This window comes from Rhinatrema bivittatum, chromosome 12 (assembly GCF_901001135.1).
Source record: "Rhinatrema bivittatum chromosome 12, aRhiBiv1.1, whole genome shotgun sequence".
NCBI classification, from domain to species: domain Eukaryota; kingdom Metazoa; phylum Chordata; class Amphibia; order Gymnophiona; family Rhinatrematidae; genus Rhinatrema; species Rhinatrema bivittatum.
The window spans coordinates 26,573,474-26,599,888 of NC_042626.1; the positions used below are offsets into that span (position 1 = coordinate 26,573,474).

The following is a 26,415-nucleotide window of genomic DNA, read 5'->3' on the forward strand; positions in this document are numbered from 1 at the left end:
ATATTTGGGCAAGTTTGAAAGTGATGGGAGTTACCCTGGCTGGATCCCGCAGGGTGTCGGAGTTTGAAGCTAATCGCCTAAGCTTCACTAGCTGTGGCCAAAATTGGCCATTCCCGGGCAGAGCCAGATTTAGGCACAGGCAGGATAGGCAAGTGCCTTGGGCCCCATATTCTGAAGGTGCCCAAAAACTGAAGACCTCCCCCCACCCCGCTGTTCTCTGATTTCTAGCATGGAGGAGGAGGGAACCCCTTGCCTATGGTGGTGCCCTCTTAAATCTGGCCCTGACGCCAGGCACATGCCTAGGATGCCAAATTCTGAGAAACCCAAGGATTGACACTTCCCCCCCCCCCTCCCCTCACTGCTTTCTGATTTTTGGGGAAGAATCCCCCACCCCCAGTCCTCTACTTATGGGCACCATAAACCTAAACCCAGAACTGTCCCCTGGAAGGAGGCTGGAAGAATTAAGGGGAAATGCGCGTGATTACTCTTTAAAAACAAAACTATGCATATGTTTTAAAGGACACAACAGACCCTTAGAGCAAGCAAAAGGTCTGCAACTGGGTTTTTTTGTTTTTTGGACTCCTGTACCTTATAGCAGGTGGGGGACGGGGCCAACATACCCGACACCTTGCCATTTGTGTGGATTACTCAAAAATTGCTCCCAAAGTGGTGGCCTAAACAGTTGAAGGAGTCTGTGCAGGAAATACCTAACCCGAGAAGGTTTTCTGATCTGCCCCAGGAAGTTGTACTGGGGTTTTGCAATGTTTACTCTCTCTGGCCTTGCGCAATACTGCAGTGAATGATTTGGCTCAGCGCTGTGAAGAACTAGCGGTCTGGCCCTTAAAGGGCGTTAAGCCTCATTCAGCTTCAGCCAGGGCCATGTCCTTGGTTAATTATTAACTGCTGTTTTGGTGCTTGCAGAGGTGTCGTCTAGTCCTCTGTACCAGATACAATGGATTCTTTTGGCCAACCCTGTCTGTTAGGGGGTTTTTTTTTTTGGGGGTTTTTTTTTTACCTTCTACAGGTGTGTGTTGTCTTTTTTTTTTTGCTTTGCTTAATGCACATTCTTTGGTTCTTGTTCTGTTTCTTATGGATAGTGATATCTAACCTTTTTTTTCTTTTCTTTTCTTTTTTTGGTCCTAGTAATTTAATGTTGGATGGTGTGAGAGGAATAGGTACCTCCTGCACCCGCACTCATAAACGTAAGAAGATATTAACGGAGGAGTGGGGGGGGGGGGGTGCGTATGTCGTTCAACTGCTCGCTAGCGAGGGCGACAGGACCAATGTTTAGTGCTAGAGTGTGAAAGTTTTTTAGCAGGGATTTCAGTTGTAAAATTGTGAGAGTGACAACAAATGCTGACAAGGTAAGAGGGGTCCCGGCCCCCCACCCCCAAGCCTTGAGTGGTGCTGGTCTGCACGTAGCGCACATCATGTGGTCCGTATGGTTGATGTTGCAGGGCATGTTGATCCTATCAGACATACATGGGACAGCGGGGAAAACTACTTGTTTTGAATTGTTCTAGTCTAAAACTTTAAAATATTGGAGGATTTAAGCGTTCCAGGAATACCTTTCTTTAGTTTAGTGTAATACTAGTGGCTCATCCTTGTAAACCAATTCTGACTGACTACGTGCCTTCTCGAAATCCTAAAAGCAAGTTCGGCTTAGGTTAAAGACCTAGTCCCATCTTTTCCTGAGAAGGAGTGGTAAGTTTTTGTGAGGCTGAAGGGAGGCAGAAAATCAACCGGCTGGTCCAAAGGAAGGAAGACTTTGTGGTACATAATGAATGACCAGGGAGAAGCGAGGGTTCTCGTCAGCATGTTGGGACGTCAGAGCTTCAACCCTTAGGCCTTCAAACTACTGAGGACTCGGAGTGCAGGCATGCATTCAGTAGAAGGGCGGAGATTCGTAGAGATCGCTGGACGTATGTTTAAAGTTAATCAGAGCAATGCCACTGAAGTCTGCGGGGGCCCCCCCCCCCAAATCATGTTGTGCCACGAGGTGTCCATTCTCCGGATGAGGAAGGTCTGTGGTGCCTTGCGAATTGGTCCTCTGGGCTTGTGCAAAGTCCCTATCCTGAAAGGTGGGGGGGGCTTTGCAATACTTCAGCATTCGTACATTGAGAACCTTCTAGAATATATGACTGCACGCGGTGAATCACGAGGCACTGTAATCTGGCGGAAATTTGGCAGTCCACTCTCGCTTCCCTCCCTCCTCCCTCTCTCAAGAAGGGCAGGGAGTTACCTCTACATCACTGTAGCAAGCTGCACAGGATGAGGCGCTAAAAATACTTGCACAGGCGCCAAAAAAAGAAAATGTGTTTACATTTTAATGGTGGCAACATAGCAGACGGGTTCGCTTTTTCTAAATGCCAAGCAGTGCTCCCCATGGCCGTGCTTTTAGCTTTCTCCCAACGCATCTGTAGTAATCTTTTTCAATAAAATACGTCCTTGCTTTTTGAATGTTTTCTTCCCTAAACTCCGTTCTAATGAGCTCAGATGCTGGATGACATTTTCCTGGTTGAGTCACGTAGTAAAATTAACCTTGAACTATTTACATATTCAATCACTGTACTCACTCATTCCCTCCCCCCTCCCCCCAAGTCTCTCAGATCGGGTGTGCGTTACAGGAATTTTTGGCCTCTGATCAGATTTTTGTTTTGTTGGTGATTAAAAATTTTTTTTTATATATATATATATATATCATAAAAAAAAAAAAATTTCCTGCTTGGAGTACACATCTACTTGAAGGAAAGAACACAGAGTCCTGGCCTTTGAAACAGGCAGGCTGTGTACTGTTCCCAGACTGATAAGTACAGTAAATAAAGCTACAGCTCGGGCTGCTGGAAGAATGTGTCGTGTCTGTATTCATTGTTCTGACGGCCTGGGTTTTTTCTGGCGAGGCTGTTTTGGTACACTCTGTACTTCCTTATATAACCAAACATGCATATCTCCTCCAAACACTCAAGATGTTTATTTTAAAATCTCAAGGAATTTTTATAACCAGCCATTAGATGCTGACAATGTGGTTTTGACCCCCTCCCCCTCCCCCACACCCTTCCCACCCCCTTTCTACTCCCTTGTTTGTTTGCAGCTATAATTGTGCTGGACAGCTTTAAGCTATCCTAGTTAAAAGCAGAAGTCTTGGGGGGGGGGGTTGTAGGGAAGGGGTAGATGGGGGCTAAGACACCCCTCCCCCTCTCTTCATTGGCCTCACGGCTCATAGGTTCCAGTGTTGGCTCGGTCACTTCATACACTGGGGGGAGCAAGTAGCTTGGGATTCAGCCTCCCCCAGGCTGCTGGAGCACTGCCCTCACTCCCCACCCCATGTCAGAAGCTGCTGCCCAGTCCCATGTACTTGGCAAAGCTCCACACCTGAAGTGGCTGCACTTGTCTCTGGTGTGGGGTTTTTGTTTTTGGGGGTTTTTGTTTTTTTTTCCTTTTTAAAAAAGGGCTGGATTCTGATGAGAAAAATGCACCGGGAGCCTTTGTGGATGAAAAATGCCATATAAATGCTAATTGTGATTATTTCATGCATCTTTGCTTCCCGTCTGTAATTGATGAGCTGATGGGGGCAGGGGGGGGGGGTGTTCGGGCCGTGCCAGACGATGGTGACAGATACACGGAGCTCAATAAAACTGCCTGCCCCTGCCCGCAGCTTTTACAGAATTTTGCTTCTCCTCGCAGATGCGAGCTAGCAGAAAACTGCAACGAGTATTCCCCCCATGTAGGCAATGTTGATGCAGAAAATCGTAACATTTGAGGACAAGTGCATTAGTCTGGATGCACGTGTGCCCCATGAAAGGGCTCGCCAGATACGATTAAAATTTATACACCATACTTGTGTGCTGCATTTTTTTTTGGGGGGGTGGGGGGAGGAAATGCTTCTTTCAGCCCTGGATGTGCTCAGATGAATTTCTCCATGTTTTTCCCTATCCTTTCCATAGCTTTTTTTTAATTTAATTTAATTCTTTGTGAAATGACGTCATTTTAAGAGACTCTGCTGTGGCCGCAATAAGAACAAAGGACACGGAAATCGGCTTCCAGGACGTACGTAAGGGGTGTGAAGTGGGGCTCCACTGATGGAGTAAAGCGCAGGAGAGGCCTGGAACTGCAGGGCGGATGGGGGGGGCGCGCCAGGCGGCCGAGCCCATCGTTGGTTTGGCAGGGGAGTTAGGGGCAAGTTTGCTTGCTGCAGCCAACTGACCTCTCCCTCTCTGGAGATGGGGAGGCCCCTTTTACTGTGGCTGCAGTTTTGTGGTTCACTGTAAGAGGATTTTTGTGTGTTTTTGTGTGTGTGTGTTTTTGTGTGTGTGTGTGTGTTTTTGTGTGTGTGTGTGTGTGTGTGTGTGTTTTTGTGTGTGTGTGTGTGTGTGTGTGTTTATTCCCCTTCTGGTGCATCGAAAGAGCCGCAGTTCCTTTGTACCTTTCTGGCTCCTCAGAATTCCCAGACCTGGACTGTATTTTGGTGAGACCTTGAGACTGTGTCCTTGAGTCAGGTGTTGGCTGTTGGAAGGGCTGAATCGTAGGGATCTCCTCCTGTTTCTCCCGAGCCCCCTCCCCCCCCCCCCCCCCCCAGCTGGGATTGGATGGATTTCCCGTTTCGTTTAAATATATAACGAAGGGATAGCGACACTTCAACCTAGTTTGCTGTGGATTTTGAATAAAAGGTGTCCATACTGAGAAGATGAGGCAGTATTTAGGGATTTTGGGGGGGTGGGGGTGGGAGAGAGGCAGAACTCTCCTCTTGTCTGTTTCCTTTCTGTCCCGGCACCCTCCCTCATCCCTCGTCTTTTGAAACGGAGCAGCTCTTCCTGGCTGCGTTTCGCGTTCTCTGTGCTGATGCCTGAGAGTGGGGGGAACGTATGAACCCCCGGGTGTAAATAAAAGATTTCCATCATGCATGGCTGAGAGTGGCGAGGCCCCCAGCCTGTCCCTGTGATGTCACTGTGAGGCACTTTGGGGAGGGACCATGTGTGGTTTAGGCACACTTGAATTGTTTTGAATGGAAGCTTGACATGGCACCCAGGGCAGGCCGTGAACAGCATATGCAGAGCGAACCGGCAGGCCTGTCCTATTGATTAACAGATGAGACCTCTATTATCGATCAAAGCCCAGGGAGAAAATTTATCACTTTTAATTTCAGCGCTGCCAAATATTTCTGCCTGTGCGCCAGCAGGCACAGAGGCGTTTTTAAAAGGCATGGGAGGCCCTGTTTGCATTTGGCTACGCACCAAGGTCCCCCTTTCTCTGCCACGGATGATGAGCTGCCCCATTCTTGTGCCGTGAGAATGGTTTCCAGTGGTGCTTGCAGACCCTGGGTGCTGAGTCGCCATGTGTCATCCATAAAACTGTATTAGAAGTTTTCTTTCTTCAAGTGCTGGGGAACAGAATTCCTGTTTAATTGGTAGGTATTGTGGGCTAGACTTTTTTTTTTTTTTTGACCACCATGAACTTCTGGTGGTTAGGGTGCTCAGAGGCCACGTGATGTGCCAGCACTCAGAGCCCTGAATGTTCTGATCTGCAATGGACTAATGGTGCAGTGTAGTGGGTACGTAGAGAGTAGTCCAGGTCCCATCTGCACCCACCTTTGCGAGTGACTCGAAAGCGGGTCTCTGAACCTGTTTGTGCTCAGCCTTTCTCTTCTCTTGAATTACTTTCCCCTGTTTCTGTTGCTAAGTTGCTGTCTGGGATCATTACTTGCTTGCGTGGCAACATACTTGCCAACAGTGCTTTCCAAAATGTTGAAAACCCCATAAGCACAGAAGCTAAATCATCTCTGTCCCTTGCTGGAATGAACCGTGAACCTGAATGAGTGGTAATGACCTTACTGACCTGCACTTAATGTAAACTTTCCAGTGCAGGGGACCTTGTGAACAGGTGCCTCCGTTTTGCAAAGAGGAGCTGTCGCAAACAACTGCATAAAGATTTGAGTGTGTGTAAATATATATATAAAGGCTTGTGTTGGTCACACTGCAAAGCCCTGTCTCACATTCTCACACATAGAGACAGACAGGCATAGATAGGCATGCATGCAAAAACGCACAGTCATCCACGCATAGGCATGCCCATGCACAGGCCCTCACACACAACATATGCACAAATACAGGCTCCCCTGCACACACATATAAGCACCAGCAGAGAGGCACAGGCAGATGCACAGTCAAGAATATGCACACACAGGCCACCTCACCCACAAGGGCACAGGCTACCCCCAAGCAACGCCAGGCGCTTTCCACTATTATATAGATATTTAGATGTAAAATCTATCTTTACTTTACTGTGCAAAACAATTTCAAAAATCATCTTGGCTGCTTCTAGTCACTTTAAGAACTGTATGAAGAAAAGTGCACGGGGACAGGGCATTGTTGTCACCTACGAAGCTGCAGCTGCACATGAAACTTTATCCAGAGCTCCAGGCCTCTTCTCATTTTGATTCCCACTATCGCAGTGCCTGCCGGTCCCAAGACGTTCCCCTTGTCTGGAGCTATGAGAATGGCATGAGAGTATATTGCTTTGTACTGTATCCACGTACATGGTCAGACAGAAGGTTTGGGTTGTTAGAAACTCATCTGTAGCATGAGCTGGCAATACTGCAGGCCGGTTGGGGGGAGTGCTGGTAGCCAGGTTGGTGCCAGCATGCTACAATGCCCCGGAAAGAACAGGGTCGGTGCTGCTGGCAGGTTGGCGGCAACGGCCTGGCTTGTTTAGGGTAGCTTTTTAGATTATTCCAAAGCTTGCTGGTAAAACAGGGCATGAGTGGCAGAGGGACCGGGGTGCTGGGTTAAGTATGAACTCTTGTATACTCATTTATACAGGATGGTAGAGAAGCAATGAATGAAACAAAAATGGACTTGGGATAAGGAGCGATTTCTCTCTACAGTTTCTCAAGTAATTTGTTGATGTGTACATCTCAATAATCAATCCATGCCCTCAACCTTCCGCTTACATTTGGTGATTATAAGATCTGTTGACCCATAAAGTTTCAAGGATGTTTCGGTTTGCCTCAAAGGTTATGTTTCACTTAATGCCTAAATGACTGTTTAGTTTAAATATGTTTTATAATAATTTTAATTATGTACTGTAATAATTTTATGTATGTGATCTTTGTAAGCCGCCCAGAACTTGGGATGGTGCAGCCTAGAAACTTTTTAAATAAATAAATACAGTTGGCAACTGGGCTCTATCCTTAGCAGCTTGGATAGGACTAACTGGATGGGCCAGCTGGTCCATTTCTGCTGTCTTACCCTATTATTTTTTGCTGTCCGTTGAAACTAAGTCTCCTGATTTTGTGAATTCCCTCAACCTCTTTGTGGTGTTGTGTCTCCTGTATGTGCCTCTGTCTGTCCATCCTTCTCCCTCCTGTAGCCATTTGCACTGCTGGTGCTGGGTCACCATCTGATACAGCTAAATTCATGCTAGGTCTAACACCCCACAAGTGTGCAGGGAGAGTGCTCCAAGCCTGGGAGAAGCAGAAACAGTATGCTCGGGGGGGGAAAAAAGCTATAAAAATGTCCAAAATGCCAGGATCTTTGCACCCCCTTCTCTTCCGGGAGGCAAAACAGAGTTAGGCTTTCTGCTTTTAAGGTTTTGCTGAAGTGTTTTTTTTTTTTTTTTGTTTTTTTTTTACTCTTGCTCTTACCCTGGGAGAGCAGTGTTTTTGTACCCTCTGAGCAGAGTGCTTTGAGATGTTGGTTACGCTGGGACGTATAATGCCTAGATAATGACTGGGTTCTCTTTCTTTCTTCCCAGCAGGTGCAAAAGCGTTCGTCTGTGAGCAGTGCGGCTCGCAGTTCACCAAGGAGGAAGCCCTGAAAGCCCACAGGCAGACCCATTCTGGTAGGATGGTTTCTTCTTCTAAGCGAAGGTTTTAATGAACGCTGACCACTACCTGTTGACCAAATGACTGGGGGGATGTGAGAGGAAAGCCAGTTTGGATTTTGAGTTTGCATTGGTTACTTGTCTTTCCAAATCTTGAGCTCAAAGCAAGTTGCACTTCCAGTACAGTAGGTAGCTCTCTGTCCCAAAAGGCTTACAATCTAATAGTGAGATTTACTAAGCTGTGATATGTCATTAATGCACGAAAAAAACGGCGCTTATTTTGCGATAATGACATGACATATGGCAATATTGCACTTTATTTTGTCCGAAAACACACTCCGTTTACAAACAGCTGCTTTGCATGCATACATTGCAGCTAATGCATAGGTAATATTATGCTAATAAATTAACATAGCTTGCTAAATATCTGGCAAGCTGCATTATGTTTTCACGCGGGAGCATCGGGATGCTAACACACATTACGATGCTCCCGTGCTGATATTTTTAAAGGGTCATGTGGCCCAAAAAAATCCCCCAGGGGTCTTTATTAGACCCAAGCTCAACCCCCCACCCCTACACCACCTAATCAAGGCGGCCCAGTAGAGCCCAACGTTTTTAAAAACTATCACAAAAAAAATAAATACTTGCCTAGCAACACTTCACCCCCTTCCCAAACCCCTACCATTTTAAATAAATATTCCCCTGGGTTCTATCTTCCCCTCCCCCAACAAGGCATCCTGCCCCCTCCTATATTAGAAGTCGTCCATGGTGTCGAGTTGTCCCCCCCCCTTTCTCGAAATAAGTCACTGGTGTCTAGTAGTCCACCTTTCCCCCCCCCCTCCCCAAAAAATCCACTCCCCGGACTTCTCCTTATACCTTGAAAAGACATCCCTGGTGTCTAGCGTGGTGTGGAGCCCCCCCCCCCCCCCGACTCTGGGTCGATGGACGCCGGCCTTTGTCCACTTCATTAGACACCAGGAACTACATCTAATGTTAGGGAGGGTTTGGTATCTTTGGGGGGGGGGGATTTTATTTAAAGGGGAGGGGTTTGGGAAGGGGATGGAGCATTGCTATGCAGCATTATATATATATATATATATATATATATATATATATATATATATATATTTTACTGCAGGGGGTCTCCCCAGACTCCTGGGGGGATTTTGGCAGAGTGGGAAGGGGGCTTATGTTTTGATTCCTTGGCCCTTTAACGCGATGGCAGCCCTGAAATAATTTGTTATGGGTTTCTTACACGATAAATAAAAAAGCTCAGAGAAACAGCTGTGATATTTTACCAGGGAGGGACCCAATATTGTGGGTGACACCTCCCCCCCCCCCTCCCCCCATGATTTCACCCCTCCCTCGGTAAAATATATCAGTATAGTAAATCTTCCCCTGTGTTTACTGGAGGCAATGGATGGTGAAGTGACTTGCCTAAGGTCACAAGGAGCATCAGCGGGGAAAAGCGGTATTTTAAGTCCTAGCTTCCCTGGTCCTCAGCCTGCTGCTCTAACCATTAAGCTACTTTCAGTGTGGAGCAGATTCATAAACCAGCAGAACTGGGGGAGGAGTAGGTGGTCTACATCAACACCTGATGATGGGGGGGGTAGGCAGTCCCAGTCAAATCCACCCTGAGCTCTCAGCTACTGTTATCTCCAGCCACAGAGAATGGAGTGGATGAGTTATTCCATTCCATGCCCACCACCCTACCCCAATAATAGTGTTTCCTGAGCTGGTTCAACACAGATAAGAAATCCTAGAGGCCAGGCTTAAATAAACATTTTGTCTTGAGGCTGGAGGAGGAGGTGGTAGGAAAATCTCTGCATGGATTTTTGAGATCCACCGTGCGATGACCACCAGTAAGTCAGCCCCCCTCGCCCCGGCCTCAATGTTTGCTCGCCCACCTCCCTGCAAAGCTCAAAGATTCAGGTTTCTGGGATTCTTTCCATCTCCTTGTATGATGGGAGAGGCTCTCATTTGTGCAGTCAAAGCTAGCGAGAAACGCCGGTTGGAATTTTATTAGCTACTAAGGCATGAAATCATGCCTACAACGTCAGGGGGATGTGCTTTTGTGTGAGAGATGGGCTGATTAACAACAATGCATTAAGCCACACGCATTTCTGTGGTGCATCTTGTAAAATTGAGTTAAGAGGGAGCCATTGTTACAGCGATCAAGTTTGTCTGTCAGGTTGCGTTAAGACATGTTGTACCACAGTAGCAATGTCGCACAATATTGCTGTAAGTTCTCAATTATCCTGTGTCACTTGGAGGGGGGAGAGACAGGGCCCTTCTAAAAATGACGTCCCTGTTCTTATTGGTGCAGCAGCCTCCTCCTCTTGAGTTTCCAGCTGAATTGGAACTTGACCCTGCTGGGGTTACAATGCCATGAGCCTTAATCCTCAACATATTTTTTTTTTCTTAGAATTACATTTTTTATTGGCCTTCTCAGTGACCAAGTAAAATGCAAAAATTCACAAACATGTCATAGGAATACAAGAAGGCCCCAATAACTTTAATAACTCTCCTAATCGGCGCTCGCTCTGTTCGTCTTCAGTCTAACAATGGAAATACTACCAAATTTAGTCTGTCACTTGGTTAAACTGTGATGCAACACTAAGCATTCCATAATGATTTGAATCTCTCTTCTGTCTGGCCCAGCCAGTGTGGCAACATTGTTGATCCAAGGGCCGTAGATCATGGCTCTCTGGAACCCCTTACATATAAACACTGAATGTGGCCACTAGATGCTGCCGTTGTGAGGTGGCTGCGGCTACCAACGTCGCCCCATGAGTTGAGTGCCGCATTGCCAACGCAGGGGATGGACCCTGGATCTCCTGCATGGCGCCGCTTGCTAGACTTGTCCCTGTGTCTTGAATAGATAAGTCTCTGCACCTCTGAGCTTACAATCTCTTGTGTATCTGCAAGGTTGGTCCTAGGGGTGGTTACCCTGTGCCGGGGCACGGGGTGTGCCATGTGAGGAGTGCTTGCTCTGTTCAGGGAATCCTCTGTCCTACAGGGAACGCTGCCGCTCAGCTGTGTGTGTGGCTGAGCGTTTTCTCAGAGAGGTGACTGCCCAGACAGAGCAGGTGTCCTCTAAGCGCAGTGGAGAGAGATGAGACACCAGAGAGCCAGCATCTTCCTTACAAGGCTGCCGTTTGGACTAGGACTGGCCCTGAGTATCTACATAGTGCTGCATGCATCTGGTAACACTGTAGAAATAGTTGAGGGTGGCCCTCAAAATGTTAGACATTGTGTTGTGTCCTCATATTTACCCTTTGGTTTAGATGGTTTGCTTTGAGGTTTGTGGCTACATGTTGTGCTTCTGAAGTTGCCTTTCAGAGAAGGAGCTCTGGGGTCCCTGTCCCTTCGGAAACCTGTTTGCATACACCCGGAGCCTGACCAGTAAGTGTTACCATTGTATGATAACTAGGACACGCATCCTACCCCTCAGGGACCATGAACATTGACTCCAGAGCATCTCCAGGCCCCAGGGAGCAGAAACTGGGCTGGGAGGAGAAAATACATTTTCAAAGCAAATTTCTTAAGCTGGATTGTTCTTCTCTCTGCACTGCTATTGCTTTTTATAAATATTCAAGGTGAGCTTTGTGCAAAGAACGAAATGAGACCGGTACATGTTCTGCACGGTGGAAGTGACCTCCTGGCTCGAATGGGCTAGTCCATTCTTGTCCATATCTGTGTCCTCACCTTGTGCATCTGAATCTGCAGCAAAATTCCCAAGAATTCTCCAGCACAGGTCTGAAGGCCCTTGGACAGTATGAGGTCATTCTGTTCCCAAGCAAAGGTGACCTTTAACCGTCAAGGCCAAGCTTGTTGCTATTGTCCAGTGGAGCAACAGGCATTGGATGTTTGATTAATCCCATTAACTGCTAAGTCCCTAGAAACTCAAAAGAAAAAAAACCTAACCGTTTTTAAATACGGAGATCTCGTTACTTAAAAATGTTAGTTAAAATTACCCCTGCCTTAGGATGTCAGAGCTGTCGCCAAGCTCCGTGCGTAGTGGGATAACATTTGGAATGCAATCCCAACAGGACCACAGGCAAATGGCAACACCTGAGAACTGAGCTGTCCAGGAGGTGTCACGCAGGATAGCATTGTGCGTCACGGGCGTACAGTGACAATGTTGCGAAAGCAGAGGGAATAGGGTCTCTTTGCTTGGTAAATTGGATTACTATGGAACACCTACAAGTCCCCCCCAATAAGTTTTGATTAATTTGTTGTGAATGATCAGCTCCTCTGCCTTGGTTTCTGAACGCCTGTGAGTCGTTCTCACCTCGTGTGGTTAGCAAGGTGTGTGACATCTTAGAATGAGCTCAGAGAGAGAGGCCACTTTATCTCGTTGTGGCTGTGAGTATCAATATATATTTCTTTTGCTGTATCTATAGCTGTATCTGTCTATATATCTAGCTGCTACATACACTTATTTATATCCATCTTTCCATACATACAGTTTGGGATTTTATTCAGTAAACTAAAACCTAAAACTGCAGCCCTTCTATCCTATGCTAGGAAGAGCTTAAATTAACACGCAGCTCTCTCCGTCCTGATAAAATGATAAATACCGTTAGTGGTTTAATTTATGGTCTGAGCTGGAAATGTGACACCTGGACAGTCTCTTGGCTTGGGAGACGCAACTGTTCTGTGCCAGGGGTTTTAATGAGCGGTGTGCGATATGAATTGCTGTGTCACTGAGCAAAAATAGACTCTGCGTGTCATTTGATCCAGAAACTTCCCTGGCCAGCCAGCAGTTAATAAATTTTGCCCTAATTGCCCTCCTTGCTCAGACCCATTAAGGAGTAGGTTTGACAGGTCCTAGTGTTTAAAGGTGTGTGTGTGTGTCTGTGTAAGTCACTGCGAATGCCTTGTTTTTTCTTTTCTTTTTCTTTTTTAATGTTTACAATGCAGAATACCTATATGAGATTTAAAAGCTTTGCTCTGTGTCTTTCTTTGAGTTACAGTGATGCAGACTGGGAATGGCTGTTGGCTTTGCCTTTGGGATAGCCTGTGGCTTCTTTAGCTTTCATGTGTAACCCTTGTTTCCGTGGTCTACAGCATGGGGGTAGGCAGCTCTACAAACAGGTCCGATGTTCAGGGAATGCACTGGGTCCTTTGGCCAGGCTTTCCAATCCAGCGTGCCCAGGCAGAAGCACAGGTGTACCATCCGACTCAAGCGGGACTCCATTGGTAGATCCTCAGACATCAGAAAGCAGCAGTTTTGCTTCCTGCTTCAGCCCTTCCCCTCTAGGCAGTGTGCAGGGAACAGGAAGGGGAAGGAAGCAGAGCAATTGTTTTCTGCTGTGCAATTTCACCCCTTCCCCTCCTGCCGCACAGGATGGGGTGCAGCCTGCAAGGAACAGGAAGAGAGAGAGCTGGAGAAAGGAACAGCGCAATAATTATTTTTGGCTGTGCCATGTCTGTTCCAGTTTGTCATCCTTTCCTGTCTCCACAGGTCCCCAGTCAAACAGGTAGCATGTGTGTTGTGGTAGGGGAGGGGCAATGAAATTGGAGTAGGTCTAGAACCAGGGCTGACAACGCCAGTCCTCGAGAGCCACAAAGAGGCTTGGTTTTCAGGATAGCTACAATGAATATGCACGATGTAGATTTACATGCATTCCCTCCATTATATTCAAACCTATCTCATGCATATTCATTGTGGATAACCTGAAAACCTGGCCTGTTTATGACTCTTGAGGACTGGAGTTGACCATTCCTGGTCAACTCCAGGAGCTATCTCAACTGGTCAACCTTGGATTGAAAAATTGTGGGGTGTATCGAACACAGAGCTTTTGCTGACTTTGTTGGAAAAAATCATTTTTGTTTATTTTTTGAATGAATCCAACATTGCTATGGTTTTGTGAAAATGAATATTCTTTCTTTTCTATCTAATTTATACAAATATTTTGTAATATTTTTTCTAGTATTTGCTTTTACTTTCAATTCTTATTTTTTCTTCATTTTAAAAAAAATTTTGAAAACATATTAACTTTTGGAGTGTCACAACAGCTCCAGATGTGTCACGGCCATGGAAAGATTTAGGAACCTCTGCCTTATATATTTGATCTATCTACCTGGTTAATATTCATGGAGGATATCCTGAACACTAGGAGATATTTTGTGGCTCTTTGAGGTCTAGAAGAGTTACTGGCCTCTGCTCACTGTTAGTTTGTTTTCAGAAGGCAGCAGGGGCCTGCACGTTCCCGGCAGTTGGCTTTGCTTGTTGTTGGGTCTCTGGTCACAATTCTGGATTTAGGTGATCAAGAAGGCTTTGTTTAATTTATTAGCACGTGTTAATTAAAAAAAAACTAAAACAGTTAAGTCTACATAATATTCCAAGCAAATACTAATGACTGTACAGAGAATTCCCTTAGAAAAATAAAGGAACCATTGATAATTAACAAACAACATTTTAATCAAATCCACTATAAATGAGGAGACTCAGTCCAAAACCCTAAATAAATAGTCAACGAAAAAACATGCCAGTAAACCACGAGATGAAATGTTTCAACATGCACTAAAATGGTTGATGTCCCAGCTCTTTTTGGCTACAGAAAGGACTGCAGAGCCCTTCTGCCATCCAGACCATCAAACTTTGAATGATTTTGCCTGGAAACGTTAGAAATATAACTGCAAAAGACCATTCTACCTGTCTAAGTCTGCTCCTCCGCACCAACTGCTCAGCTCCACAGTCTCTGCCACTCCCTAAGAGATGCCCTGTGCTCATCCCATGCTTTCTTGAATTCAGATATTGTCCGCGAGGGTCTGTGTGCAGGGCCCGCCTCTCACCAACTGGAGCCCTCAGTGGGCCGCCTTACCTGCTGCTCCGTCCTCCAAGCTGTATGGCTTGGAGGTAACGCTGGCGGCCATGTTTCCTGCACTGCCGCAATTTAAAATTTGTCCTTAACAGTAAGTACCCAGTGACATCTTGGAGACTCCTTCACCCTGTTTTGTGGCCATCTAGTTCTTGCCTTAGCTCTATATTTGGTTCTACTATTGTAGCTTTCTATGTTTTTCGTAGTCCTTGCCTTAGCTTTCTATCTCTGGTGTTTTGTTTCTGTATCCTGTTTGGCCCCACTGTCATGGCCTTCTCTTTCTCTTGTTTTTTGGTCTTGTTTGGTTCCTGTCTTGTAGCGCTCTTCCTTATTTTGTGGGCACCCTTTTGTTTTGTCTTAGGTTCAGTCCTGTCTTATCTAAGTGGGTGCCTTTCAGTCCTGTGAGCACTTCAAGTTTAAGTCCTGCCAGCTGAGGGCTCAACTGGAGGGGAAGGTAGCTGGTCAGGCAAAAGATTCCTGATTCCTGGTCAGACCTCTTCTTGTCTGTAGCCAGCTGTTCCAGGGTTCAACCTACTCCTGCCCTGGGAGTTACCCATAACCAGCACCTGTGCCTGACATCAAGTACTTACTGTGAGGATAGATTTTAAACCATGGCAGTGCAGAAAACTTGGCTGCTAGCAGGGCACCTAAAGGACTTAGCAACAGGTAACCAGGCCCACTGAGGGTCCCTGCTGGCGGGAGGCATGCACTGCACACAGACCCCTCACACTGTCTTTGTCTCCATTACTTCCATTGGAAGGCTGTTCTATCCACCCTCTTTGTAAAGAAATATTTTCTTGGATTACTTCTCCCTCATCTCATGTCGCCTCGTTTTCATTGAAAGAGGCCTGCCACCAGTGCATGGAAACCTTGGAGGTATTGAAGTGTCTCTATCATATCTCGCCTGTCTTCCAGGGTGTACCTGTTTAGATCTTTGTCTATCCCCATATGCTTTAGAACGAAAAGCACTGACCATTTTAGTAGCCACCATCTAGACCAACGTTGGCATCCTTTAGATGATGCAATATCCAGAATTGTACAGTATTCCAAGCAAGGTCTCATCAATTACCTTTATGGGGTTAATATCGCCACCCTTTTTCTGCAGCCAGGCATCTGGCTTTTTGCTGTCACTTTATCCATAGGGTCTTTTGTTTTCAGTTTGCATTTTATTTTTCCTGATTTCAATGTAATGGAAAAAAACCCCTTTGTTATAGTACACAGGAAAAAAAATCAGTGGAAAATAATTTTTTCAGATTTTTTTTTTTAATCATATTGAAATCCCCAGGAAATAAAGAAAATAAAAACTAAAAATGAAGGTTACTATTTATCTGCCTTTTTGACCACTGAGATCATCCAATAAGATCACCCCCAGATCCTGCTCTTTCATGCTTAGAAGAATTTCACCCCTTAGACTTTATCACTGTCTTGAGGTTTTGCAGCCCTAATGTATGACGCTGCATTTTTTTAGCATTAAATCTTAGCTGCCAGACTGTAGACCAGTGGTTCCCAAACCTGTCCTAGAGGAGCCCCAGCCAGTCAGCTTTTCAGAATATCCACAGTGAATATGCATGAGGAACATTTGCATGCACTGCCTCCATTGTAAGCAAATTTAATCTCATGCATATTTAATGTGGATATCCTGAAAACACAACTGGCTGGGGGGTCTTCCAGGACAGGTTTTCCCAACCACTGCTCTAGACCATTCCTCGGATTTCACTAGATCCCTCCTCATGTTTTCCACACCTGCCATGGCTATCTACCCTGTTGCAGATTTTGAAGACAAACCTTTTCTGACAGTCCTTCTGCAATGCCGCTTGTGAAAATTGCATAATGATGCCTTGCTAGTTGGTGAGATTCAGAGTTTGGTGGCTTGGATAACTGGCGGGTTCTACAGTCCCTCCTGTGAAGATGGCTGGAATATTAAACTGTTTTTTAGGTTCTGATGTAATAAAAATGTGAGTAAAGAATGGGCACAATGTCTTTACCCATGCACTAAGAGTTATCACTCGATGCAGTAAGCTAATAATGTGCTAATTTATTTTTATTTATTTTTATTTATTTTATTTTATATACCGGCAACCGTTTGCACATCGTGCCGGTTTACAAGTAACTTATAAACAAGGAATATATAGGCGAGGCCTTTACAAAGAACAATATACATTGGGAATTTAAAAAAAAAAAAAAAAAGTGTGCTCGCCTGAAACTGTGCACAAAAAGGAATGCTGAGTATGATCTATGCACAATTTATGCACGGAAACCCTATATTATGCTCACAAATAGTTTTCTGCGCATAAGATCTGATTTATATACGTTGTGTACAGAAAGCATGAGTTTGGCGCACAAAGGTTGTGCTCCTGAAAGTTTTGGGAGCATAACTTATGTGTACATAAATCCTGTTCTGCATACAAACCCATGTGTTTTATATGCCAAAATTATTTTATGAACATGAATGCTGAGTCCAGGAGCCCCTCCACTAATCACGAGCCCCTGACACTTTACTCCACCTTTGACCAGGAGTTAAATTTTCAGTGTTAAGAAGACCTAGTTAAGCCTTCATACCTCTCTGCATCGGAGTCATATTTAATGCCTTGATTCCAATGGGGTTTGCATGGAGAGCACGGATACGTGCACGTAGTTTTCCCTTCCCTTTCTGCACTTAGAGAGAATTTTCAAAGCAGTGACGTGCTGCTTATGGTGCACTTACGCAGGTAAAAGCTATTGACGATTCAGTAGCATATGTCATAGAAATTTTCAAAAGCCTTCTGACACGGGTAAAGTCATTTACACATGCAAAACCCAATTTTAAGCCTGTAAATCCTTTCGGGAGTAAAATTGCACACATATAAAAATGTGCACACATACATGCACTTACATAGGCACAGCTGAACGCATCTTAATACATCAGGGCCTTAGTGCATGTTTAAAGTTTCATTGGGAGGGGAGGGAATTTGCTCCAAGTTGGAGGTAGGGTGAGGGTGGGATGTTAGGTCTTTCACTGTTTTTTTTTTTTTTTTTTTTTGGGGTGAGGGGGGTTCCTTCAGGGGAGAGAGAATCCCCCGTGCTAACAAAAAGGATTGGTTAGCATGCTGGATATGTGCATGGTGCGGTTCTGTTCTGTGCATGCTACCACTGTGGCCATATTGGTATGGCAAAAAATGTAATGTCCACACAGCAAAACATGTGAAGTGCTGGACGTTACATTTTTACTGCCTCGATTAGTACCTTTTTTTTTTTTTTTTTAACCGCAAGTTTTATTTCATAAACCCTTAGTCACCCTTAGTCAAGTGCAGCAAGATGGCATCCATTCTTGCATCCAAGTCCACAGAAGTGATTATTCTTCCCATGCTTACAGAGGTAAATTAACCAGAAACGGTCAGTTAACCCACACAAATGGGAAAACAAGGACACGGGCCAGAAGTCCACAAAGGGAGATGCACACATACTGCCTGCTTTTTCTCTCTCGCTTGTACAAATTCATTCCTTTTCTAAGGCACACACGACAACATTCATAACTTCACTGTGTGTATCTGCGTTTATCTCTCAAACACACACACAACCTCCTCTCTCTCTCATACAAAGAACTACACACAGCTCTTGCTTCTGTCACACATGCAGTCTATCTGCTTTTTTCTAACACACACACAACCTACCCATGTCCCTCACACACAAACGCATTTTGTAAATTTGTGCTCAGTGTAAAGAATGTTATGTACTCTAAGCTTGCTTTTTTTTTTTTTTTTAGTTCTGACACTGACTTTGCCTCTTTCCATTTCTGCCCAGATCCTGTCCCATGTCTTTGCCTCCCTTTCTCTGAAGAAATATTCTTTGTGCTACTCCCGAGTCCTACAATCTTGGAGTGCTCATATTGTGACCTCTTGTTCCAGAATTTCATTTCCACTGATAAATGTTTCTTGAAGGTCCTTCATACCTTTTGAGGTATTGAATGGCTCTGTGATATCCCCACTACTCTGGGTGCTTCTTGAGCCTCATGTCGTAGGTGCTATGCCATTTCTGTAGTCCTGCTTCAGTGTGGATAGTCTCTTCTCTGTCAGCTTCCAGAACTGGACCCTAATGCTCCAAATCGGGTCTCATCAGTGATTTGTACTGAAGCTTTATCACTTTTTTTGGATTATACCCGTCCACCCTACCTTTCTCCTGGCTATCACCATTGCCTTGCGCACTTCCTTGTGACATTAGTCATCGGATATGATCACCCCAAGACCACTCTCCTGTTTCGTACAATCTCTACCCTCCCCACCCTCACCTCTCAATCATACAGTGCTCTTTTCAGCCTCCTTACTTCAAGCGTTGAGCAATAGCACCTTTTTTTGCATTACATCTTAACAGCTAAAGAAAAAAACCATGGCAAAAGGATGCAGAAAGAGTAGCAGGGAGGCTGTTGTGCCGGTTGTTTGACAGAATTTCATCCTGTTTACGGAGCGTCCCTTTTTTACTATTCCAGTCGTATCCTTTATATGCAGCTCTCCTCGCCCCTTGTACACAGATGGCTGGCTTCGTCTGCAGAGGAATTAAAGCTGTAAATGTAAATCCCAGACGAATGTGGAGGGTTTGCAAGTTTCAGATGGTGCTGTGGTAGATGCTGGCTGATAAAGGCCCAGCAATATTGTCTTTGTAAGCTTCTGCATAATGACTGGGGCCTGTGGAAATATTGACAGGGAAGGAAGAGGCCAATTTCCCTATTTTTCATTGAACTCCCAAGTTTTAAGTCCTTGATTTTTATTTCACCTTCCCCCCCCACCTCCCCTCCAGTGCTGTGTCAGTAATGGTAAACCTGCAAGAGTTTTATTGCTGCATTCTGTTGTCTCTTCCCTTGTGGTAGACGTGATGCCTGGCAGCGTAGGCTGTGGAGAAGAAATGACTGTAGAGGCCACCTTGAAGTAGAGCTCCCAAGTCCCCCCTCTGTGGCAGGCCCTGAGCTCATAGGGCAGGGGTGGCCACCTCGCAATCCTCAGGAGCTGCAAACAGGCCTGGTTTTCCGGCTGTCCATGATGAATTCGCAAATGAGAGAGCTGCATGCATTTCCCCCCATTGTATGCAAATGTATCTCCTGCATATTCATTACGGATGTCCTGGAAAACAGACCTCTTTGTGGCTCTTGAGGACTGGAGTTGGCCACCCCCGGCTTAGGGCTTTAGTTGATGATTGATTAACCATTTCAGTTGATGATTGATTAACCATTTCATCGGACTGAAGCTGTTTTTGCCCTGGGTGAAATGTGCTTATTAAGTTTTAATTGAGCTTTACATTTTATTTTTTTAATATATACCTTTTTCATTGGGGGAACCTACAGATTCTTGGTTCACCACCTCCTATTTCCTCCGTCCCTCCCCTCCCAAACACTACTGTCACTACAGTTTTCCCACTGGGTGTACTAATGGCCAGCTATTGATAACCTTGTCTTTTGAGTTACCCAACTGAAAGAGCAAGTTGCAGGGATGATTTCTTGGTTTTTGTCGTGGTATTTTCTGCTGCCTGTAGTCCTCCTGCTGCTATAGAAGCAAGACCACAAGTGGCAGTATGCACCCAGGATGGGCATTTTACAAGTAAACGCAAACAAAACCTTCACCAAAGAGTACAAAAATATTTCTCACAAATGGGGAAACATTTACTGTTAATTAGTCAATATCATAAAAATATTTATCTGGCGGAAAAGACCTCAGAACAAGCTACTGTCTCGACCAAGACTAACAGCTCAGTTTGGAAAGAGCAGGCCACACTACAAGAACCTCGGAAATTGTGATTGAATTTGCTCTGAAGTTGGCAAAACAATGGCCATATCGGCCTAGTGGTTGGTAAACCAGTAAATTGCTGTTTGTTCAAGATACTAATCATAGAACAACTGTACCATATATGCCAGAGCATATCCTTAAATGAGACACAAAAAAAGAGCAGTTATCTGTATTGAAAGTTTCACTTGAACAAATCACATAATTATAAGATCATCTGGGAACATCTTCTCAGATAAGCTGGATAACTTTTATTTTTGGTACAACTTTTGCTGTGTTCTAGACAACGGATGTAAGATTAAAAAAAAGAGAGAGATATGGACATTTTTGTGACTGATAAGCTGTTAGTCTTAATGGACAGCAGCTTGTTCTGAGGTCTTTTCTTCCACACTTAAATATTTTTGATCTTTAACAGTTAATGGTGTTTTCTCATTTGTGTGAATATTTATACACTTTTTGGTGAAGGTTTGGTGTTTACTGGTGCCAGCTTTCTTCACCATCTCTATTTTTGTACTTGGGTGTTTTACTAGCCAGCACTACTGGAGAGTCTTACTCATCCAGCTGAGTAAGTTTAAGTCTGCACTAAAGACAGTTTCCCATAGCACTTAGCACAGGAGAATGATCACCTGTTTTGTTTTAGGGTTTTTTTTATGATAAAAGGCTTCCAGTTGACTGCAAAGAATGAAGAGAAGAATGACCACAAATGATTTTTGGTTTGGGGTGGAGCAGGTTTACTTTCATTGCCTGCTGAAGCACATCCTGAACAGAAGGTTTTTGGGTAAGATGCATCTCGATTGAGCTTGGAAAAGCCTCTCTTGATCCATCTACCAGAAGCCACGGTGGGAGTTAGGGTGTGCATCCGGAGAACCGGAAAAGGAAAAGTGCCGGTTCCGGCTGCATCTTTTTTTTTTTTTTTTTTTTTCTTTTCTTCTGGTGACCTTGATATTGATGAGATTAGGATACGTTTGACTCTAAAAGCCTAGAGGCTGAAACCTTCAAAGCTACAGGGAGAGCTTAAGAGTGTGCCAAGGTTTAAACGGTGGCATGCGAGCTCTGCGTCGTGGAATATAAATAGGTTCCCTGGGTCAGCGTGAGCTGCATTAAGCAGGTTTATCCAAACCCTCCCTGTGCTGTAAACACGCGCAGCTGAGTTACCGATCGGTCTACCCGAGAAGAGAACCCACGCCGGCAGAGAAACTGATAGCTTCCTCCTGTCCAAGCAGATCGCAGATCTTCAATTTAATTATAGATGCTTCGCCTTAGTTTTGTTTTCAGCTGTTCTTGCTTTTTCAGAGGTTATTTTTCCTTGATTTGGAAATATTGGTTCCTTTGCCAACCCTTCTTTCTCTTTGGAGGAGAAATTGCCTTTTATTTGACTCTCTCCCCCCCTGCTTTCTGACACCTGAAAGTAACACCTCTCCCCTAGCTGAGTCACAGATGAGCCAGAGTTTTGTAACTTGCGATGCCTGAAGTGGATTTATTCAGGGATTTAAGAGGCTGATTGGCTGCCAGAGTGTATGAAGCTGCATAGACTTGTTTAGGAGGGTGAAGTAACATGTGTGAAAGGTTTTCCTTTCTCTTCCTCCTGCTGTTTAAAGAAAAATGCAGAGTGAAGGGTGGTGGCAGTAATACACTGAAAAGGGCCCTTGTGCCCTTTTGCTATACCGGTAGTAGCCTCAGTCTGGTCACTGGAACAGCCATGACAGATGGAGCGCCAGGACCCCATGGGCTTCGATAGGGAACAGTTGCCTTTCCCCTGTACCAGAGATGATGGGGTATGGCAGCATTCAAAAGGCAATTACCTACACCCCCTCTCTACAGTTCTCTCTTGAGTGAAGACCACCCCCCCCCCCCCCATCCCCTGTAAATGCAGAATTGTATAGAATAGGGTAGTTTGGCCAATGCTCCTTTGGGTTTATTAGGGTGATCCTATAACTCCATGCTCAGCGCGGGACAAAGCTGAGCTAGTTCTGGGTTTGCCCTACTTCATGCAGAGTTAAATCATCCTGATTTTTCTGATCTAGTTCTCTAAGAAAAGAAGGGCTACGTTTCCTTGCATGCAGTGGGGGTTAAAAACAGGGCTTGGTGTAGCTTGTTACCTTGGACATAGTTTTGATCGTAATGGACTGGAGATCCAGCAGAAACATTGGAAGATAGTGGGTGGTTTGGAAATCCACGGCAATACTGGCTTTTCAGGCCATCCACAGACTGCTTTACGAGTCACCCCCACTTTCAAGAATGGCTGGCTTGGGCCTTATAAGTTGACTCTGGATATTTCCTTCTCTTGGCTGGAGTTCAGGGCCAGTTTTGGGGGGTGGGGAGTCGCATGCAGGGCAGTTGTCCTGGGGCCCCGTTGGCAAAGCTGAGCGATGTCACCGAGGCAGAGCTTTGGGGCACCTGGCACGGGCCGGGCCCCAGTGAGTCTAACACCGGCCTTGCCCTGTCATTACTGTACTTGGAGGTAGGAAAGTGGGAACCCATCACAAACAAATCGTTTGACACACGACAGCAGTGCCTATATCTTAGGGAGAACAATACAAATGTATTTGTTTAAATGAAATAAAAAATCTCTTATCTATAAAAGGAATTTAATATTCCTGTCCTGCTTCTTGGCTTTCCCCTACATGCATCGTTATCTTTGTTCTTGCTTCCTGCTGATTTAAAACAAAATAGCTGTTGACTGGCTTGACTTTTAGAAATATCAGAGGTGATTTGTATAGAGTTTCCATTAATGTGCCAAAGTATTTAACATGAGAAAGCAGGAGCTGAAGAAATACTCGGTAACGTCATCCACACCTGGGAAACAAGTGTCATGTGTTTGTACAGTCAATACACTAACGTAGATTTACTCTTGACCTAATTTCATGCTGTTACTAGAAAGGCATGTTTGATGCCTAATATAGACCTTCTTTATCCCCTCCTCCAAGCACACACTGCGAGCTTCAGTACCTTGGCTTTTTTTTTTTTTTAGATGTACAGATTTGCTGCTGTTTAGCTGTCGAACCTAAGCTGCGTCTGGGATTTCTTTTTCAGATATGGTGGGTAGTTAAACAAAAAAAAAAACCCAACACATTTTTTAGTTTACTTAAAGTAAACATTTTGCAGGTCCCTCTCTTTCTGCAGTTTAATCCCGTTTTCTTGAAATATTCAGGTAGCCCAACCCAGCCATGTTCACCAGCAGTGCATGACTCTTCAGAAGGCTCCCTCACCCCCCAGAGTGCCGCTTACAAACCAGAGAAGTATCCAGATGGTCCCTGCCACTGGCTGTGCATCCTAAGGTGAGGGAGAGCAAGTAGCATGTGCTTTCTTGATCTTCCTTATCCAGGGCACTTTCTCAAGGCTATTGCATGGGTGCTGATAATGATTTGGGTCCAAAGTGCGATGGAGGTGAAATGAAATTATGCAGGACTATGATGAGTTTGCTCAAAGGTGGCATCAAACTTTCAACGAAGCAAATAATAGTATTGGGGTGTTTGGTTTTTTTTCTTTTTAAAGATAGTGGATGGGGGAGGAGGAAAACCATTTGTGCAGAGATAATTGGGGAAGATTGCAAGGTGGGCTGCTAAACTGCAGGGGGATGCAAAAGAAATGTGATCTCAGAATTTGCAGCTTTCACATTTCAATGAGATGGGGTTTTGAACTGTAAAAAAAAAAAATAAAATGTACCCTTTTATGTGTTACTAAACGGCCCTCCTCAGATCCCTCACAGTTGAGGGACAAGCCTTGATCCCTCTGCTGAAATGCATGCATAAATAAATAAATAAATAAATAAATGTAACTAAAGTTTACAGGAGGGAATAAAGAAATAAGCACAACACTGGAGATAACTCCAGGAGAGACATGCCTGTTCCTTCTCTACCAGAATTCCTGCTGGTAGCAGAATTTAGAAGATCTGTCTGTAGCACTTTGCTGCCTCTCCACTGGAGAACGAGGGGCTTGGTCTTGTTTGTTATTTACAATGATAACGAAGAGGGCGGTGCCACTGAAATCCCTGGAGGCATGTGCCATGTTTTAGGAGGTTGGCTGTCCCCCTGTGTGGGTATAGCTCTTATGACTAAGAAGATGTTGAATTGTTGTTGGCTGTGATATTTTATATCGCACCAACAAAGATGATGATGTATTTAATACATCAGCTTTCAAGATCACGTTTAAGTTTGAGACAGGATGCCTCACACTCCTAAAGCCACGGGGTCATAATTGGGAAGTAGCGAGAAACCGTGCCATATGCAACGATTACAAAGAAATATGGCCTGTCCATAAAGAATCATTGCAACTGATTGATTTATTTGTTTTAATAAATATTGAAGTAGTACTTGGGAGGTATTAGATTTAGCTCATGCCTTTTCATTCGTCGCTCAAGGTGAGTTATATTCAGGTAATGTAGGCATTTTCCCTGTTAATCTTGAATTGCTGTAGAAGACGCAAGGTTCAGAGGAATGAAAGTAGGAAGCTCTTACCCTTGTGTCTGCTACTGCTGGTTTAGAAGACAACATGCACTGTGTTCTCTGTTGTTGCCCCCTTCCTTTTGACTCATGATCCAGTCAGCTGAGGGCCTGTGATGGGGAGAGGGAGAGATGGAGGGTTTTCAGTGTGTGCAGTTATATCTCATGCAATGGATAGGTTTTGGAACCTCTGCTCTAGTGGCTTGGCAGAAGCTTGTTTTGAGTGTTTATATTTGCACGTACACAAGTATTGGACGCATAATTTTTGGGCACCTAGTTGAGTGCATATATAAAAAAAAAAAAAAAAGGCAAAAAGCAACTAGATGCACACCTCTGGCCACCGCTCAGCGCATTGTCGGCCATGATGGTGCCTGTGCCTCAGAAGCCTAAGCGCCTTATTCTTGCACTGCCTGTTCTTTTCAGGCATCTCCTTTCTGGAGTGCCTGCTGATTTGTGCCAGTGCTACTTGGAGGCTCAGAGTGTCTTCTCTTCCTCTGTTTTTGGCTAAGCCTGGTTCTTCCCAGTCGGATGTGGTCTGGTTGAAGATTTCTAAGGTGGGTTCGCCTGATCTTGGCCCTCCCCTAACTGTTCCTCAGCAGGGGAAGGGGCTTATGTAAGTAGTCCTCAGATGCCACTCTGTCCTGATGCTTTTACTGCCAGCTCTGTTTTTTCCCAGACCTTGACGATGCTTGGAGTTCTGGTGCAGATTCCATTTCTGAGCCAAGGAGAAATGCTAGTTTGGTTTCCCTTGTGTAGAGCCATTCTAGAATTAATTGAGCTTGAGAGCGGTGTCCCACAGGCTATTTCCAAAGGGTTGGATTTTGGAAGGCCTATACCCTCTGGATTCAGTGGTGAGAGAGCGCTTCTGTTTTCCAAGGTAGATGCACTTCTCTGAAAAAGAGGGAAAGGCCTTGAAGGATGCTCATGTTAGCAAGATTGAGTCTATCCTTGAGCAGGCATTTTGAAGCTTTGGCAGTGACCTTGTCTCTTCACGTTGTTCCTTGGTGGTTCGCTCTTGTTTACTTCTCTCCCAGGAGGTTGCTGACTCTGGCGTAAATCCTAGCTCTGTTATAGTAACATCTGTATTCGATGGGGGGGGGGGAAAGGCTGATGTGCACGGAGCAGGAGAGGGACCTTGGGGTGATAGTGTCTAATGATATGAAGTCTGCGAAACAATGTGACAAGGCGATAGCAAAAGCCAGAAGAATGCTGGGCTGCATAGAGAGAGGAATATCGAGTAAGAAAAGGGAAGTGATTATTCCCTTGTACAGGTCCTTGGTGAGGCCTCACCTGGAGTACTGTGTTCAGTTCTGGAGACCGTATCTACAAAGAGACAGACAAGATGGAAGCGGTACAGAGAAGGGCGACCAAGAAGGTGGAGTATCTTCATCGGATGACATACGAGGAGAGATTGAAGAATCTAAATATGTACACCCTGGAGGAAAGGAGGAGCAGGGGTGATATGATTCAGACTTTCAGATACTTGAAAAACTTTAATGATCCAAAGACAACGACAAACCTTTTCCGTCGGAAAAAAATCAGCAGAACCAGAGGTCACGAGCTGAGGCTCCAGGGAGG

At 45.0% G+C, this 26,415-nt stretch overlaps 1 protein-coding gene across 2 annotated transcripts in view; it reads left to right on the top strand.

The window, feature by feature from the left end:
• ZBTB16 (zinc finger and BTB domain containing 16) overlaps positions 1 to 26,415 on the top strand; it is a 237,079-nt gene that overhangs the window by 138,560 nt on the left and 72,104 nt on the right. For both annotated transcript variants that reach the window (XM_029574135.1, XM_029574136.1), the window contains exon 4: positions 7,750 to 7,836. In XM_029574135.1, the coding sequence (XP_029429995.1) occupies positions 7,750 to 7,836 (87 nt within the window). The remainder of the gene's footprint in view (positions 1 to 7,749; positions 7,837 to 26,415) is intronic.